We start from the raw sequence: 20,799 nt of genomic DNA, 5'->3' as shown, positions 1-20,799 counted from the left end.
AAGTGTCATTATGAAGACATTGAATGAAAGATGTAACTGACATTAGAAATGGCTATATATGATTATGTAATCTCATTATTGTGCATAAGAACATGGCTCATTATATATCCTGAAAACCCTATTTCGATAACCAAACCAGGTAAATACATGGTACCACCTTCATTTTGACCTCATGTTACTGATAATTCAAGCTACCTGACTGTCTAACATGTGACCACATTAATTATGAAACAGAATCTTGTCAGCTTGGGCCCCGGTGACGCCGCTTGCGGCTTTAATTCTTTCTTTCTTTCTTCCGTAACTTTTTTCGTCAAGTCGTTTGAGAAAACCGCTGAACGGAATGGTCTGATAATGCTCTATACTGATAGTGCCTAATGTGAACTGGTGCAACGTGCTTTTAGAATTTCGATTGGTCAATTAGTTTGGCAGCCATATTGGATTGAAATAAAACCGGAAGTGGCTGTTTGACCACTTGCTGAGGGTCTAGGCGTCTAGATTTTTTCATGGTATATTGTAGAACTCATGTGTAATAAATATCAGCAATAAAAACTTTAGCGGTCATGTGACTTTTCCCGCCATTTTGTTTTTCCTGAAAACGGCAAAAAACACTTAAAAATCTTCTTCTTCAGAACCACCAAGCAGAATGCTCTCATATGTAGTATTTAGCTTCTATATATGAATCCCATTTATGTTTGAAAAAATGTTTACGATTGGTCACGTGGTTTGGCCACCATTTTGGATTTCTTCTAAACAGGAAGTAGTTTTTTACTCTGGAAACATTTGAGGGAATATTTTCAATTTTGCTTCATGGCATCTGTGTATCAAGCCCTTTCAGAAACCTAAACAAAATTTCAGATCAGTCACATGGTTGGGCCGCCATTTTGGATTTTAAGCAAAATTGACCAAAAGTTTGGGTATTTGTTTCTCAGAGACGATTCAACCAATCTACTAGATGTTTTTATATTTACCATTCCTGGCCTTAGCTGCATACGAGAAAAATAATATTATTTTGATCAGTCACGTGGTTTGGCCGCCATCTTGGATTTTGTGAAAATAGAAATTATGCAACTACATGTTTTGTATTAGTCTGATTTCTTTCAAATTTTGTATGTGCATTTGTGTCATCAGATGCATCATTTTGCCCCAATAGCACACTGTTAGGCCACGTGGCTGGGCACCCATGGGGTGGGGGCTTCTAACCTCATTAATATGCATAACTGTTATAACTCAAGCACTGTTGTAGTTAGGATGATGAATCCTGTGTTATTATGACAACAGTGAACAAGAGATTTGATTAAAATAACAAATGACCATTTATGGTCATGTGAGCTCATTAATATGCATAACCATTATATCTTAAACACTGTTGCAGCTAGGAAGATGAATCCTGTGTTATTATGACAACATTGAACAAAAGATTTGATTAAAATAACGGATGGCCATATATGGTCATGTGAGCTAATTAACATGCATAATCGTTATATCTCAAACACTGTTGCAGTTAGGAAGTGGAATCCTGTGTTATTATGACAACATTGAACAAAAGATTTGATTAAAATAATGGATGACCATATATAGTCATGTGAGCTCATTAATATGCGTAATCGTTATATCTCAAACACTGTTGCAGTTAGGAAGATGAATCCTGTGTCATTATGACAACAGTGAACAAGAGATTTGATTAAAATAACAAATGACCATTTATGGTCATGTGAGCTCATTAATATGCATAACCATTATATCTTAAACACTGTTGCAGTTAGGAAGATGAATCCTGTGTTATTATGACAACAGTGAACAAGAGATTTGATTAAAATAACAGATGACCATATATGGTCATGTGAACTCATTAATATGCATAATCATTATATCTTAAACACTGTTGCAGTTAGGAAGATGAATCCTGTGTTATTATGACAACAGTGAACAAGAAATTTTATTAAAATAACAGATGACCATATATGGTCATGTGAACTCAGTAATATGCACAGCAGTCATATCTGAAACACTGTCGCAGAGCAGGACATGTAACTAGTGTCATTATGAAGACATTGAATGAAAGAGATAACTGACATTAGAAATGGCTATATATGATTATGTAATCTCATTATTGTGCATAAGAACATGGCTCATTATATATCCTGAAAACCATATTTCGATAACCAAACCAGGTAAATACATGGTACCAACTTCATTTCGACCTCATGTTACTGATAATAAGAGCTACCTGATTGTCTAACATGTGACCTCATTAATTATGAAACAGAAACTTATCAGCTTGGGCCCCGGTGATGCCGCTTGCGGCTTTAATCTTCTTCTTCTTCTTTCTTCCACAACTTCTTTCGTCAAGCCGTTTGAGAAAACTGCTAAACTGAATTGTCTGAAAAAGCTCAATACTAATAGTCCCTAATGTGACCTAGTGCAACATGCTTTCAGAACTTTGATTGGCCAATTATTTTGGCAGCCATATTGGATTGAAATAAAACCGGAAGTGGCTGTTTGACCACTTTCTGAGGGTCTAGGCTTCTAGATTTGTTATGGTATATAGTACTACTCATATGTAATGAATATCAGCAATAAAAACTTTAGCGGTCATGTGACTTTTCCCGCCATTTTGTTTTTCCTAAAAACGGCAAAAAACACTTAAAAATCTTCTTCTTCAGAACCATCAAGCAGAGTGCTCTCATATATAGTATTTGGCTTCTATATATGAATCCCATTTATGTTTGAAAAAAAATATTACGATTGGTCACATGGTTTGGCCACCATTTTGGATTTCTTCTAAACAGGAAGTAGTTTTTTTACTCATGCCACACTTGAGGGATTATTTTCAATATTGCTGCATGGCATCTCTATATCAATCTCTTTCAGAATCCTAAAAAAGATTTCAGATCAGTCACATGGTTTGGCCGCCATCTTGGATTTTAAGCAAAATTAACCAAAAGTTTGGGCATTTGTTTCTCAGAGGTGATTCAACCAATCTACTAGATGTTTTTATATTTACCATGCCTGGCCTTAGCTCCATATGAGAAAAATAATATTATTTTGATCAGTCACATGGTTTGGCCGCCATCTTGGATTTTATGAAAACAGATCTTGTGCAATTACATGTGTTGTATTGGTCCGATTTGGCTAAAATTGTATATGTGCATTCTACTTTTGAGATGCATTTTTTCAACCGAATGGCACGTGGCTGGGTTTTGTCGCTGGGCGCCTAAGGGGTGGGGGCTTCTAACCTCATTAATATGCATAACTTATATATCTCAAGCACTGTTGGAGTTAGGAAGATGATTCCTGTGTTATCATGACAACAGTGAACAAGAGTTTTGATTAAAATAACAGATGATCATATATGGTCATGTGAACTCATTAATATGCATAACCATTATATCTTAAACACTGTTGCAGTTAGGAAGATGAATCCTGTGTTATTATGACAACAGTGAACAAGAGATTTGATTAAAATAACAGATGACCATATATGGTCATGTGAACTCATTAATATGCATAGCAGTCATATCTAAAACACTGTCGCAGAGCAGGACATGTAACTAGTGTCATTATGAAGACATTGAATGAAAGATGTAACTGACATTAGAAATGGCTATATATGATTATGTAATCTCATTATTGTGCATAAGAACATGGCTCATTATATATCCTGAAAATCATATTTCGATAACCAAAGCAGGTAAATACATGGTACCATCTTCATTTCGACCTCATGTTACTGATAATAAGAGCTACCTGATTGTCTAACATGTGACCTCATTAATTATGAAACAGAATCTTATCAGCTTGGGCCCCGGTGACTCCGCTTGCGGCTTTAATCTTCTTTCTTCTTCTTCCTCTTTCTTCCACAACTTCTTTCGTCAAGCCGTTTGAGAAAACTGCCGAACTGAATAGTCTGAAAACCTCCATACTTATAGTCCCTAATGTGACCTAGTGCAACATGCTTTCAGAATTTTGATTGGTCGATTAGTTTGGCAGCCATATTGGATTGAAATAAAACCGGAAGTGGCTATTTGACCACTTTCTGAGGGTCTAGGCGTCTAGATATTTTTATGGTATATAGTACAACTCATGTGTAATAAATATCAGCAATAAAAACTTTAGCGGTCATGTGACTTTTCCCGCCATTTTGTTTTTCCTAAAAACGGCAAAAAACACTTAAAAATCTTCCTCTTCAGTACCACCAAGCAGAATGCTCTCATATGTAGTATTTAGCTTCTATATATGAATCCCATTTATGTTTGAAAAAATGTTTACGATTGGTCACGTGGTTTGGCCACCATTTTGGATTTCTTCTAAACAGGAAGTAGTTTTTTACTCTGGCAACACTTCAATTTTGCTTCGTGGCATCTGTGTATCAAGCCCTTTCAGAAACCTAAAAAAATTTCAGATCAGTCACATGGTTTGGCCGCCATTTTGGATTTTAAGCAAAATTGACCAAAAGTTTGGGTATTTGTTTCTCAGAGACGATTCAACCAATCTACTAGATGTTTTTATATTTACCATGCCTGGCCTTAGCTGCATACGAGAAAAATAATATTATTTTGATCAGTCACGTGGTTTGGCCGCCATCTTGGATTTTGTGAAAATAGAAATTATGCAACTACGTGTTTTGTATTAGTCTGATTTCTTTCAAATTTTGTATGTGCATTTGTGTCATCAGATGCATCATTTTGCCCCAATAGCACACTGTTAGGCCACGTGGCTGGGCACCCATGGGGTGGGGGCTTCTAACCTCATTAATATGCATAACTGTTATAACTCAAGCACTGTTGTAGTTAGGATGATGAATCCTGTGTTATTATGACAACCTTGAACAAGAGATTCGATTAAAATAACAAATGACCATATATGGTCATGTGAGCTCATTAATATGCATAACTGTCATATCTCAAACACTGTTGCAGTTAGGAAGTGGAATCCTGTGTTATTATGACAACATTGAACAAAAGATTTGATTAAAATAACAGATGACCATATATGGTCATCTTCACGTGAGCTCATTAATATGCGTAATCGTTATATCTCAAACACTGTTGCAGTTAGGAAGATGAATCCTGTGTCATTATGACAACAGTGAACAAGAGATTTGATTAAAATAACAGATGACCATATATGGTCATGTGAACTCATTAATATGCATAGCAGTCATATCTGAAACACTGTCGCAGAGCAGGACATGTAACTAGTGTCATTATGAAGACATTGAATGAAAGATGTAACTGACATTAGAAATGGCTATATATGATTATGTAATCTCATTATTGTGCATAAGAACATGGCTCATTATATATCCTGAAAACCATATTTCGATAACCAAACCAGGTAAATACATGGTACCAACTTCATTTCGACCTCATGTTACTGATAATACAAGCTACTTGATTGTCTAACATGTGACCTCATTAATTATGAAACATAATCTTATCAGCTTGGGCCCCGGTGACGCCGCTTGCGGCTTTAATAATCACATTGGAATTACTCTGGATAAACATCTGACATGGACAAATCATATATCACTAGTAAAGAAAAAAAATCAGTAAATTAGCAGGTATATTTTTCAAGCTTAGATTTTTAATTCCACGGACAGTATTAATAATGTTATACAGCACATTTATTCTTCCCCACATTTCTTATGGATTAGAGGTTTGGGGAAATACATATCAATGTCATCTGCAAAACATTTTACGTATACAAAAACGCATTGTTCGCATTATCGCCTTTAAAAATTACAATACACCCTCAGCACCTTTGTTTAAACAATTAGGCATTTTTGATATTTATAAACAACATTCTCTACAAATTGGAACCTTAGTGCATGATGCAATTTATGATAGATTACCACCAATTTTCCACAACTACTTCCCGCAGATCGAACATAATTATAACACAAGATAAAACTACAACTGTAATCTTTCTCTCCCCAAAGTTAAGAAAAAATATGGTAAATTTTCTATAAAATATATCGGCCCGAAAATATGGAACACAATTCCGACTCATATTAGATCTATACAGTCGAGAAACATATTCAAAAAAGAATACAAAAAATATCGTTTGTATACTTAATGAACTTGTTGTTTTCTTGTACATTTTATGTATATATATATATATATATATATATATATATATATATATATATATATATATATTGATTCTATTATTGTATTGGTTATAATAAGGAGAATAAACTTATTTATTTTTTTATTTATTTATAATAATCATGACCACCCCTGTTTTAAGTTCACAGACTACTTTTTTATGCAAGCGAGCAATATGTCATATGCAAGTCAACTACTATGCACCACTATCAAAGCACCTTTACATAGATTGCCATTATTTTATTGTGAGCTCCTCCAGTGTTGGAAATCTGTAGATAAAGTGCGTAAATTCAATGATAATAACGTAACTGATATTCTTAATGAGCCACTGTTCAACAACCCACTCATAATAAATGAGCCTTTTGCATTCAGACACTTTGTTGACGCGGGAATAACCAAAGTATGTGATTTGGTTTCAGAAACGAATAAAACTTCGTTGGAGACCGCTGATATGTCGGATAAAATGAAAATCCATTCGGAGCGTATTCTCCATCTCAGTATCAAGGTCATTCACGATTATATTCCTACCAAATGGAAAGATACTATCAACACTTACTTCAAAGGGAACGGGAAGTGTAATCAACCTCTTTCACATCATAGCCTTCAACTGCACTTTTCTGGTGAACTAAATTTGCCACTATATAAGTTTGAAAAGGGCGCAATCTATAAATATCTAATACGTGTCCAGTCAATAATACAACACCCACAAAAACTTGACACTGTTTGGCGGGACATCCTTAGTCTGCCTGAAAGTGCTAAACTTCAAGGATTGCTATGAAACACCAGTCATTAACAAATATGGGGATCTGCAGTGGCGTATTGCCCATGGTGCCTTTCCAACGGGGGGGGGATTTCTGTTCAAAGCTCGTTTGAACAATTTTGATAAATGTCCTTTTTGTGATGAAGTTGACACACTTCAACACATTTTTTATGATAGTCCATCAAATAGCGCCTTACTCCATTATTTTAATAACATCACGTCGCGACTGCTTCAACCAGACTCTCGCATGCCTATTTGGTGGTTCACCATTTCACCACCCCATCGCTCAAAGCACTTTATGTCTAGCAAGGCACAAGGTATATTTTGTTTCTTAGCGTGCATGGCTAAGCTTGCAATTCATGTCAGCCGTTGTAATAAAAGGCAAAACAAAGGCTCGAGTGAGCCTCTGGAAATGTTTATTCAAAGCATTAAGTCGAGGCTTGAAACAGAATATGAATGTTCCCGGATCACGTACCGACTGTCTTAATTTGAAATTATGTGGACGGCAGAGGATGCACTATGTAAAATCGAGGATAACACACTTCGCATTCTACTGTAATTGTGGCAGGTATGATCTATTTAAAACAGGAAGTTGCCTTGTCTTGTTGTTAAACATCAATACAAACGAACATCATTGTATTAGCAAACTTAGCACACTCACAGGAGCCAAGAGTTGTGTCCTCCTGGTGGGATATCATTGCACACACTTGCAGCAGCGCATATATATTTTATGTTACTTGTTCTGTGTTTTAAATGTTTTGATTTTCCCTTGGAATTTGGCAGGGGGGTTGGTACCCCCTTAAGTGCGAACCGGCGTCACCAGCCTGCCTACGGGGTTCCAAGGTGTTTTTGTACTGTTACGTGATCGTCTTTTATTTTATTTTACCCGTGAACCAAAAAACATAATATAATATAATATAATATAATATAATATAATATAATATAATATAATATAATATAATATAATATAATATAATATAATATAATATAATATAATACAATCGGGTGAACGCGGTGCTTTTCAGAGCTCCCCAATTTTCTGCCTGTTTTGCGTTTTTGCGATCGTTGTGCGCCCGTGTTTCTACACAGCTGTATATATAGTGTGTCTACCTTTTACGTGAGTAATTTATAGTTGTTGTTTTCGTTATTATTGTGGGTTTTGGAGTGTTTTTTGCCTTTGCCTTGGCAAGGTGGTCGGCAACCAAGATGGCTGCCGCTCACACAAGGCCACCGTCAACACCAACAGGTCACCTTACTAGAAGCCATGCGGTACGGTGTGAAAACATTGATGGCATTCCTGTTGAAACTTATGTGGAGTCGGTTGCAGATTTAGTCGGGGCCAGTAATATTGTGGCTGCATCCCGTATGAACCGATCGGTTATTGTCTTTTTAAATAAGGTTACATGGGTCGACATGGTTTCTGCCGCTGGCCTTGACATTGGAGACCTCCATGTTTCTGTTGAACCTCTTGTCCGGCCCTCTACAAAAATTGTGCTATCAAATGTTCCCCCTTTTTTACCTGACAATTTTATTACAGATGCCTTAGCTAAATACGGGCGTGTCATGAGCGCGGTGCGAGCGATCCCACTCGGGTGCAAAAGACCAGCACTGAAACATGTAAAGTCTTTTCGCCGCCAAGTTTATGTATATTTAAAAGATCTCAATATCAACGGTTTATTACCTATTACTTTTCAAGGTCAGACATATAATATTTACGTTTCGTCTGACGAATTGACGTGCTTTTCATGTAACATGAAGGGACATACACGTAAAACTTGCCCAAACTCTCAAACAACGAATATGCAAATGATGAATGATGAAAACAATAGTGCCCAAAATAGCACTCAAACAGACTCTCAACAGGTGAATGTAATAACTAATTTAAATTCCCCTGACAAATTGCACGACAAAGACGATGACATAACTGATATAATTAACACCCAAGCATCAGATACTGAGATAAACAATCATGAGACCGATGGTACAACAGATAACATTGAAATTGAAACTGAAATGAATACAGATTCATCCAAATATATGAGCAAAAAGCGCACGCGCTCTAGATCACCAGTTCATAGAGAAGAACAAAACAATGACCAGTTAAATGACGAAAATAAATGTGAACCAAGTTCTAAAAAGCGTAACGATGAAAATGCAATCGAAATTGTTGAACAAAATTGTCCGATTGATGAAGAGAGGGTACGAACCCCTCCTTCCCCTTCCATTGCACCACCATCGCCTCCCCCACCCCCTCCACCCCACAAACCATTTCCCCACGTATATGCCAATGTAACAGTGTGCACTCCAAAGCCACAGCCCGAGCTTACGGAGTCGGCCCCATTTCCATCATCTCCCTCACTTGAGTTCACAGTTGAATCCCCGCGCGATTCGCCGCTATCCGAACTCCCCATTGATTTAAGTGGTTTAACTGATCAATCACAAGACCTTTTCAGCACACCTATGTCACAAAATAAAACCGCTGATGATATGGAGGAAACTGCCAGCGAATGTAGTGAGAATGAGGGGTCTATCATTTCAAATGTTTCAACATGTACTGATAACAGCGAATCAACAATATCAAACGCTAATATCAAAACCTTTTTAGTGTCTACACTTCACTCACGTAGATTTATAGACAAGTGTTTTGAATTTTGCCCCAATCTTAAAATATTGGTTCGACATCTGATAAACTACCGAAATACCACGCAGTTGAACACATCTGATAAATCTCGCATGCACAGACTCATTAAAAAAATTAAACAGCAAATCAAAACGGGTAACTTTATCGCTGATTTTTAATTTCCCTTGTTATGATGGCAAACACAATTACATGCGCAACTTACAATGTCAATGGTTGCCGGGACGCCCTCAAACGGTACAGTGTTTTCAATTATCTCAAGCGTGACCATTCCTGTAATATTTATATGCTACAAGAAACACACTCTCTTGTCTCCGATGAAAATATTTGGAAACTTGTGTGGCGTGGCCTTGGTATTTTTTCTCATGGCACTGTTAATCGTGCGGGTGTGGCTATTTTGTTTTCGCCAGGAGCAACTGTGAATATTTTATCACAATCTGAGATCATGCCTGGGTACGTGTTGCACGCTCATGTTGAAATTAATGAAAATCTTGTTCACATAATTAATGTCTATGCACCTATTAATGGTGCTGAGCGTGTGGAATGCTTCACTAAAATTGAACAATTCATCAGTTCTCTAAATAATGACCCAGTAATCATGGGAGGCGATTTTAATTGTACTACTGAACCCGACATTGACCGTAATAGAGGGACTGAACCGAACGAGCGCACTGCAAAGCTCCTCAAATCTGTCCTGAATCATCACAAACTGTTTGATGCATGGCGCCAATACCACGGGAACACATTAAACTTTACTTGGGGGCGTGGTGGTACGCTTGTGCGCCTTGATAGGTTTTATGTCAGCAAATGTATGCGTGGGAAAATTAAGAATATTGACATAAGCAATGGCGCATTAGCTTTTTCTGACCATTCCCTTGTCTACATCAACATCGCCATTGGTGACAGTAAAAACAAAAGTCCAGTGTGGTGTATGAATACAGAAATTCTGCGCGATGAAGTGTATGTGGCAATCTTAACTGATTTTTGGGCGAAGTGGCAAACACTTCGAAATAATTATGTAAATATACAGACATGGTGGGATATTGGCAAAAATAAAATAAAGTTACTCACACAACAGTATTGCACACTCAAACAAAATAAATACAAAACCGAAAAACAAGCATTGGAAATGGAAATTAAAACCATCGAACGTTGTACTGCACACGATGCACCGCTCTTAAACAGTTACACTGAAAAGAAAAAACTTCTCGCACGCCTTGTTCAACGTGAACACAAAGGCAGTGCTACGCGTGCGCGACATCAGTTTTTAAATGAAAGTGATGTTTGCAATTCCTTCTTTTTCCAGTTAGAGAAAAAGAAGGGAACCAAAAAGGCGATCTTTCAGTTGAGGCACCAGGATAATACTCTTACTGAAAATCAAACTGAAATACGGAAAATCATACACACCTTTTACAATAACCTGTATACACCTGATAACATTGACATTGAAGCTCAAAATAGCCTCCTTGAAGGGCTACCTCAACTAAATGAAACAGATCGTGATGACCTTGACAAACCAATCACGTTTGACGAACTGAGTGCCACGGTCAAACTACTTCGCCATGGGCGTACTCCCGGTATCGACGGAATACCAAACGAATTTTACCAAACTTTTTGGCATATCATTGGAAGTGATCTGTGCGATGTATTTAATGCTGCCACAAACGAAAATGTGCTCCCCCTATCCTGCACAAGGGCCGTGGTCACTCTTCTCCCTAAAGAAGGTGACGTTACCAACGTAAAACACTGGCGACCCGTGAGTCTGTTATGTAGCGATTACAAAATGTTCACTAAATCGCTTGCATTGCGTTTGCGCGGTGTTTTAGGCAGCATTATTCATCCAGACCAAACTTGCAGCATACCAAACAGGCATATTCACGACAATATAAATCTACTTCGTGACAGTATTGACTATGTCAACTTAACTAACTCGCCCCTGGCTATTGTTGCCATTGACCAGGAAAAGGCATTTGATAGGATAAATCACGGACACCTCTTTAATACGCTTCGTGCCTTTGGTTTTGGTGACCGTTTCCTTTCTTACATTCGCCTCATGTATACCAATGCCCAGTCCCTGGTCCGCGTTAACTGCGCCCTTACTACACCCATCACAGTGGCCCGTGGCATTAGGCAAGGGTGTTCAATGTCCACTGCCCTCTACGTCATTGCCATTGAACCACTACTTCATAAAATTAGGAATGATGAAAACATTGAAGGGTTGGTTATACCTCACAGCAAAAACCAACGTTCTAAACTCACCGCTTACGCCGACGACGTGGAATTTTTCATAACTCGCAAGCAGGATTTCAACTTACTAAGTCGCTGGTTACATGTCTACGAGCTTGCGTCAAACTCTAAAATCAATCTCGAAAAATCAGAAGGGTTATGGGTAGGTAGCTGGCGCAACATCACCTACTCCCCTCTCAATATAAAATGGAACAGCGAGGGGTTGAAACTGTTGGGTGTTTATCTTGGGAATAATCTAACTTATACAAATCAGAACTGGGCTGAACTTGTTGCAAAAGTAAATAATAAGATCAACTTCTGGAATCATTTTGTTTACAGCATGTCTTACAGAACGCGCGCTCTTATCATTAATAATCTGATTTCATCGCAGTTAATGTATCGCTTTAATAGCCTTGTGCCGCCATCGGACGTAGTTCTGAAGGTACAGAAAATGCTGCTCGACTTCTTTTGGCAAGGGCGACATTGGGTATCTGCTGCAACACTGTACCTCCCCTTGGAAAGAGGTGGACAAAATGTTACACATCTTCCAACACGCATAAGTACTATGCGACTTTCCTATATTCAAAGATATCTATATAATAACCATGACCACCCCTGTTTTAAGTTCACAGACTACTTTTTTATGCAAGCGAGCAATATGTCATATGCAAGTCAACTTCTATGCACCACTATCAAAGCACCTTTACAAAGATTGCCATTATTTTATTATGAGCTCCTCCAGTGTTGGAAATCTGTAGAGAAAGTGCGTAAGTTCAATGATAATAACGTAACTGATATTCTTAATGAGCCACTGTTTAACAACCCACTCATCATACATCCCATACGAAATGAGCCTTTTGCGCTCAGACATTTTGTTGACGCGGGAATAACCAAAGTATGTGATTTGGTATCAGAAACGAATAAAACTTGGTTGGAGGCCGCTGATATGTCGGATAAAATTAAAATCTATTCCGAGCGTATTCTCCATCTCAGTATCAAGGTCATTCACGATTCTATTCCTACCAAATGGAAAGATACTATCAACACCTACTTCAAAGGGAATGGGAAGTGTAATCAACCTCTTTCACATCATAGCTTTGAACTGCACTTTTCTGATGAACTAAATTTGCCACTATATAAGTTTGAAAAAGGCGCAATCTATAAATATCTAATACGTGTCCAGTCAATAACACAACACTTACAAAAACTTGACACTGTTTGGCGGGACATCCTTAGTCTGCCTGAAAGTGCTAAACCCAACTTCAAGGATTGCTATGAAACACCAGTCATTAACAAATATGGGGATCTGCAGTGGCGTATTGTCCATGGTGCCTTTCCAACGGGGAGATTTCTGTTCAAAGCTCGTTTGAACAATTCAGATAAATGTCCCTTTTGTGATGAAGTTGACACACTTCAACACATTTTTTATGATTGTCCATCCAATAGCGCCTTACTCCATTATTTTAATAACATCGCGTCGCGACTGCTTCAACCAGATTTTCGCATTCCGATTTGGTGGTTCACTATTTTACCACCCCATCGCTCAAAACACTTTATGTCGAGCAAGGCACAAGGTTTATTTTGTTCCTTAGCGTGCATGGCTAAGGTTGCAATTCATGTCAGCCGTCGTAATAAAAGGCAAAACAAAGGATCGAGTGAGCCTCTGGACATTTTTATTCAAAGTATTAAGTCGAGGCTTGAAACAGAATATGAATGTTTCCGGATCATGAACCAACTGCCTGAATTTGAGATTATGTGGACGGTAGAGGATGCACTATGTAAAATCGAGGATAACACACTTCGCATTCTACTGTAAACATGGCAGGTACGATCTATTTAAAGCAGGAAGTTGCTTTGTCTTGTTGTTAAACATCGATACAAACGAACATCATTGTATTTACAAACTTAGCACACGCACAGGAGCCAAGAGTTTTGTCCTCTTGGTGGGCTATCATTGCACACACTTACAGCAGCGCATATATGTTTTATGTTACTTGTTCTGTGTTTTAAATGTTTTGATTTTCCCTTGGAATTTGGCAGGGGGGGTGGTACCCCCTTAAGTGCGAACCGGTGTCACCGGCCTGCCTACGGGGTTCCAAGGTGTTTTTGTACTGTTACGTGATCGTCTTTTATTTTATTTTACCCGTGAACCAAAAAGCATAATATAATATAATATAATATAATATAATATAATATAATATAATATAATATAATATAATATAATATAATATAATATAATATAATATAATATAATATAATATAATATAATAAGTGGTTCACCTGGCGCGAATGGTTAGTTTAGTGAAATTACACCAAAATGCACTCCAATATTCTACAATGTAGTTCGAAATTGATTGGTTTTTATGTAAAAGATAAAAAGACCTAAATGCCTGTAATCTCAATCTCAGTGTAGTCTCTATCTCTTTGAGTATTGTTTTGCTTCACTCTCGTCGTGGAAATAAACTTCTTGTTCTGTGTACGCCACCAAATTTATCTTTTCCGGATTATATGTTTCAGTTTCGCTCGTGTGTATATATATATATGTACATGTACAATGATATTTAGGCAATGAAGTTATTCATAGAAACACGAGAAAATATTTGCAGTATAATCTAGGTATTCAATTTATTCACATTCTGTACAATCTCAGTCAACAGTTTAACAAGCTTGACCTGTAATATATAGAAAAAAAATAACATTTTAGTGTGACACTATGTGTTTGTGTTGGATAATTTTCCTGATGTACTAAGTCCACCCTCCGATATGCACTGACCTGTCTGCTCGCAAATAAAACCCTTCTTTTTCCAGCAATAGTCATCATCCCAGGCAAACACTGGCTTTTTTCGTGGTTCTTTCCTGCAAATTAATTACTTTACATGATAGCATTTTTTTTTCAAAATTGATATCAGCTGTAAGCAATTATTAAAGGGACGAGTCGAAAAAACGGTGTTACGTTCCGACAGGTCGGAGGGAAGGGTAACAGTTTGCTTGTATAGGGTTTAGAAATGTGAAAAGATTGAATCAGTTTATAATTTGCATTTTTGATTTTATATTTAACAGTTATAGTAGCGTGCAGAACAATGATTCTTTTTACTATTCACACAATAACAGCTGACTATACTGCTCTACCTGTGTTTACTAGGTATACAGTTGACTCTTATCTCACTTGATTTCTAAAACCATGTTAGTTTTGCCTGAATTTTTTTGGGTTAGATTTATTATGTTAAATGTTGAACCATCGTAAAAGTTTTATTGCCTATAGAACCGTATTATTACAAATATAAACCATTTTCCCGAGTTTTGATATTAACTTCTGTGTCTATCTTTAACTCAAAACTTCAAAATACATTCTTTGGATGGTTAATTATAACTTGTCACATCCAAATTGAAACAGAAGCCGAATACAACTGATCGAATTATTTTCCTGTAGAACTGTAACTCTGTCTGGTACTAGACCAAACACCTTTGCAGTCTACCTGAGGGTCATATTACTTGCACCATACAGTTGACTCTTTTCTCACTTGATTTCTGAAACTATGTTAGTTTTGCCTGAATTCAGTTGACTCTTATCTCACTTGATTTCTAAAATCATATTAGTTTTGCCTGAATTCTTTTGGGTTAGATTATTATGTTAAATGTTGGACTTTCCAAGCAAACCATCGTAAAATTGTATTGCCTATAGAACCGTATTTATACAAATATAAACCATTTTCCCGAGTTTTGATATTAACTTCTGTGTCTATCTTAACTCAAAAGTTCACAATTCTTTCCTTTATCACAAAAAATACTCAAAAACATGAAATGTCGATCATGAAATAGAAAAATAAGCATTCGTACATACAAATTGCATCAAAATGTAGGGATACAAAGGATTAATTTAAAGAAATAAAACATTTCTTTACCACATTTGGCAGCAATCTTGGCCCGTCGCGTCTAATTGATGATTGTCGTTGGGCTGATTATATATTCCTCTTGGATCTTGATACCAATTGGAGTAGCCGTCGCGTTCAAGGGGATTTCCCTCAAGCCAATGGAAATGACCTTCACATCCTTGATCTTCACATCCCATCCAATAACCATTGCCTTACAAAATTAAATACACATTTATGTAATTTAATAAGTGAGATAGGCACTAGATGTCAAAAGGCTTTGTTATATTACTAGTACAGTAATTATCTGTAATTATTTATTTTGTCTTTAGCAGGAAGTGCTAATATGAGACGGATATGGTGCCTAAACCTCATAAGCAGCTCATTCAAACGTGTTACGTCATTGTGCCATGAGGTAATATATTATTGCACAGTTATTATTAAAACCAGTTTGTTCATTTTCATTCAAAAAAACAAACATTAATCGTATGTGTATGTGCAGCAACATGTTCTACATTACAGTGATTCAAAAGGATCATGATTGGAACGCTGTGACGTACCGGGAGCTGCTTTCAAAGCAGGGTCGGTTTTCAAAATATGCTGTCGAACGGCCTTGTCTTTGGCTTTTTCATCTAAGATAGCAAGTTGCCAACCGTTACTGATGCAGAAATCTCGGGAAGCATTCCATGTCAATTTGTCCATAAAAAAGCGCCAATTGCTATTTTCAGCACAAAATACTGGAAAATAAAATTACTAATATTATAACTCATATAATTACAATGCAATGTCGAAAAGAAACAGGGTGTGATGTAATGTACCTCAATACAAAAGTTCGATAATGCAATGGTACGATTGACCATTATTATAACAATAGCAGAAACAGAACACAATGATAAATTATCGCATGACTACAGGGGCAATATCAAAAAAGCGCAGGTTCATATTTAGATTCGAGTTAGGAATGCGATATTATACATACAAAGAATTGCTCCTATGAAAACAACTCTTGATATTTGATGAAATATCCCAAACATCTTTGTAATTCTCAATAGTTTAATATCGGCGAGAATCATTCAAATAGTTCACCCTTTTGTAAACATTTAGTAGAACCGTGCATCAACACACGTGATTCACGTATTAACCAATCACAGTGAACATAATGTCATGACGGACGCATTGAGGCAATGCAAGCAGACGAATATTTAAACCGATTTGATTTTGACAACGTCTTTGTCGTGGTTGTCTTGTGCATTCCTGCCAATTATCAAATATGGTAATATTTGTTTGCTAACTTTAGAATGGCATTTAATTTCATTTGCTTTTTTTCATGAAATTTCACGTGGGAGATTCTCCGATCACGGTGACAACGACATGGATTATTGGCTAAGTAAATTTATTTTGGAGGTTAGAAAAGTTGATTTCAAATGCTACCCACCAAAACTTTACTATTTATTCTGGGGCTACAAAGTTACCGGTGTTACAAGTAGAAAAATCTTAACAATTTCTGAACCGAAAAGGAATTTGATGATTTCCGCCGAGTAATGAATTCAGGACTCGTAACTAATACTAAACAAGCTGGAGTTTTTTATAATTTTAGCTCGAATTTGCCAGAAGAAGTATGTGTTATGATAGCGACTTCACATTCGCACATTCGCTTCACACCGTTGCTCTACTGTTTAGAATCACAACAACTTACATGTTTAGAGTAGAGATTATAAATATATATTTCAGGAATTTGATAAATAAATTGTTTACTTATTGTATTTAGTAGTTGCGACTTTGCAGTGAGTGGCCGAACGCATGATTACTCCGCACGCCTTAGAGACTTGACATTTTAAGATAGAGAGTTTGTAACCTTTTGTAAAAGAGAAGTACTAGAGAACTGTACAGCGAAGGTTCGCCTTATCTGACTGTTTTGGAAGAATAAAGCTGGACTATCTGTAATGAACTAATATGTATTCCTTTGGGTCGAATCTGGTATCTCTACGTGTAGGTGTTATCAGCTAAGTGAGTCACGTTCCCGAACACAAAGCCAGTATTCACAACAATGCCAACAGTTGCTTTGAAAGTCTAGTCCCAAATCAGACATCAATATGTCAATTTACTGTTTTGACACTGTTTTGTTCCGATAAGTTGGATGGATAGAAAGTTCACAACAGTTGTAATACTTTGCGGGGTGATGTACCAGAAGAGTGTCAACATCTAGGCAGGATGGACAAAAATACATTGGACATAGTCGAGTGTAGCCTCTGCGATCTTGTCGCCTCAAAAGATACCACTCACAATTTTAAAATATCACCCAATATTATGTAGCTCTTAAATATTCCAAGATCTTGAAGCGAGGGAGTCGTCACCTGCGCATGCGACATGCGGCCATAATGTGTCGTTGTTTACAAACAGGCGTCTACCCATGGGGCTTTGCGTTTTTGACGTGCGTTGTTATTGTCGCTTGCGACTCAATTATTGCGCGTGGTCGTCCCGTAGTGCGTGTTCGAATTTCCTGTAAATAAACAGTATTCACCGCCCTATCTATTGTTTAAACCACTGAGAGTATTGTGTACTGAAATAACTCGTCGCTGTACTTACTGGAGTCCGGGTTCTCTGGATCAACGCCCAAAGCGGGGACAGCAATCTAAACGGGAAAAATAATCATTAATAATATTGGTGAGAGAAGAGTTAATAGTAGTTAAAATATCATCAATTTTTAACCAAGGGCGAACTAATCTTGTTCGTAATTTGTGGGGAAATATTCCATTGAATCACTTTTATCATCAATTGGTGTGGTGTGGTGGTTACTGTTACTTTGTTAGGTAAATATTTTTCTATAGTGGCGATTTGCGAGGGTTGCGAATTCAGATTGCGTGTTGCGTGTTTGTTAAAGGAGAAAAGAGAGATCGAGTGAGCCAAAATAAATATATTGAAATTATTTAAAATATTTTGTTGAAATTTTGGGAATTGGAAAGGTTCGTCGCATGTCAACAATGGGAGACTACTTATCTATATACGCCGAAGAATGTACGTGTAAGAGAAGGAAATGTAACTTACCACGGCCAAAACGGCCAGAAAAACGTAAGCTGACATATTTGTGACTGAAAACAAGAAAATCAATGTGCAAATAATTAGAACCATTATTTGCCGACACCAAACAAGTATACCATCGGGTAAATGTATGGATCTATGTTACACGTGGTAATCCAATACACCTACCTGCTCAGGTATAACCAATGCAGTCGAAGGCTTCGTTATCGAGTGCGCTCTTCTCATATCGCACGGGTTATTTTATAGAAATGATGGTGATTGTATCAGCAACAAAAAACTCCATAAAATTTCACCAAAACTATGTTATATCATTGTAAAACTGTCATGGATTTTTATTAAATCCATGTGTACATTATACAGAAGGAATCTCGACTATTTTTAACAAAGCTTTACTCGATCAAAAAAAACTTGTTTGTATGAAATAATCACTTTTAATCCTAGAATAAAGATAAGATCTATGTCAAAGTGTTGAATTGCCAGTGCCGTTAGTTGACATATGGAATGCGTTGCGTTTTCTAGAACAGTTTGATCCCCAAATTGCTAATATGAGTGGGCATTGTAAAACAAAGTGACATATTTCCCTACACTTGACACTTGGGTCTTATATTTTCATTTAAGTGTTGACCGTCATGAAGTGATTCGCGACAACGTATAATATATTTCTGACTCGTTTAAACGTACGCGATAAGTCGCGGTTTTTGCTTGGATCCCGAAACCCGCGACTTAGCAAACGGTTACTGTATTTTAACTAGAGTAATTAAAGCGCGGTGGTCGTCGCGCAGCGCGTGTTCGAATTTCATATAAATAAACAATGTATTTTACACGCGTTGTATACGTTGCTATGAGTCCCATATCGAACAGGACGCGGTGCGACGACTGCCGCCCTTTAAGTGTCTACACAATTCGTTGTCACATATATATATATACATAATTATGGTCAATTTTATGTAGACAATTTAAAATAATTTGTTTTGTAGCACATTAAAAACACACCGCATTATACATATACTTGCTCAGCGATACCTACTTTGAGAAATTAGATTAGTAGACACATTTGATTATATCAAAGTTATAATGGTAGATGTAGACAAAAAATGTCGACATACTGAAGACCATACACCATTACACGTGTACAAATCAGCATTTATCTACCAATGATACCTTCATAGTAACAGCTGTTACGATCGTTATACTTGTGATAATCAGTTCCGAAGGATAGACGAAGTAATATCCAAGAATATTTTGAATTATTATTATTGAATTATCGATGGTAATTTCACAGAAACTCACAAGTCCTTCCTTTGTTACAATATAATATTGATCGGACCGCCAGATTTTCTCAATCAAGATCGGGTTATGTTAAACATATCAAATGGACAGCAAGAAAACAAAGTTGTTCGTTTAGAATTTGTTTTAGTTATACGTTAGTACCTACACATCAAACACTGAAACATATCAGACTGGTAGTTTTCAATAATACAGAATTGACGCTAATATTATTTATGGACTGGGTACGGAATTTGCGGCGCGAGGTCGTACGGCGGAAGCGACCGAGCTTGCGATGGTATAATGTTAGACGTATCCAGTTCACAAAGGTGTTATCATACACCTTATAGGGTATATGAAATATAAGCACCCACTAGCTACCTGTGCATCATCTAACTCTGTTATTATCAGATTCTGTATTGTATGTAGCAGCGAGGACGTTGGTTTGACGTGCGGAGCGTGCTTATATGTGTTTCGAGTGTCGTTTCACGTTATATGGCATTATACAACACTGTGTGGTAACACAATTTCGTGGGAGTACTCCTTCTCAGCAAATTGATAATGGGAGTTTCGATTGAAGTGCACAGACAGAGAATCGGTCGATTTGCTAACGCATATCACAGAAGACAAAGGGTAGGCTTCGCGGTCGCTATCTTGGTTACAATTGGTATGTTTATTAACATGTCATTATCTGTAAAATTGTGTTTAGCAAGGTTACTCGTTGTTTCGGGTAGCGTTGAACAGAATCCTGGTCCACCAAAGCTAAGATCATTTGATGACAGTAGCGTTACGAAAGAAGACATTGCAAGTTTGCATCTTAAGTTAGACAAGTTGTTGTCGGATTCCAAAGTTATGAATACAAAATTAGATGGCATGCAGACCCGGCTAAAC

The 20,799-nt window shown here is 37.1% G+C and overlaps 1 protein-coding gene and 1 pseudogene across 3 annotated transcripts in view; one reads left to right on the top strand and one right to left on the bottom strand.

The window, feature by feature from the left end:
* LOC144357188 (uncharacterized) overlaps positions 1–20,799 on the top strand; it is a 110,984-nt pseudogene that overhangs the window by 72,774 nt on the left and 17,411 nt on the right. The window lies entirely within an intron of this gene.
* Positions 14,334–18,874, bottom strand: LOC100367719 (salivary C-type lectin 2-like). 2 transcript variants are annotated; one of them, XM_006815953.2, is made up of 7 exons: positions 18,811–18,874; positions 18,649–18,692; positions 18,190–18,235; positions 16,164–16,340; positions 15,637–15,817; positions 14,508–14,590; positions 14,334–14,406 (listed from the first exon to the last, which is right to left on the bottom strand). In XM_006815953.2, the coding sequence occupies exons 2-7, from the start codon at positions 18,682–18,684 to the stop codon at positions 14,393–14,395; spliced, it is 537 nt and encodes a 178-aa protein (XP_006816016.2). In that variant the 5' UTR covers positions 18,685–18,692; positions 18,811–18,874; the 3' UTR covers positions 14,334–14,392. The 2 variants fall into 2 exon arrangements, with proteins under 2 accessions (XP_006816016.2, XP_085352204.1); XM_085496078.1 differs by lacking the exon at positions 18,811–18,874 and having other exon boundaries at positions 18,649–18,751.

The sequence above is a fragment of the Saccoglossus kowalevskii genome, chromosome 22 (genome assembly GCF_978046115.1).
Source record: "Saccoglossus kowalevskii chromosome 22, keSacKowa6.1, whole genome shotgun sequence".
Lineage (NCBI taxonomy): Eukaryota > Metazoa > Hemichordata > Enteropneusta > Harrimaniidae > Saccoglossus > Saccoglossus kowalevskii.
This window is presented reverse-complemented; position numbering and strand designations above follow the sequence as displayed.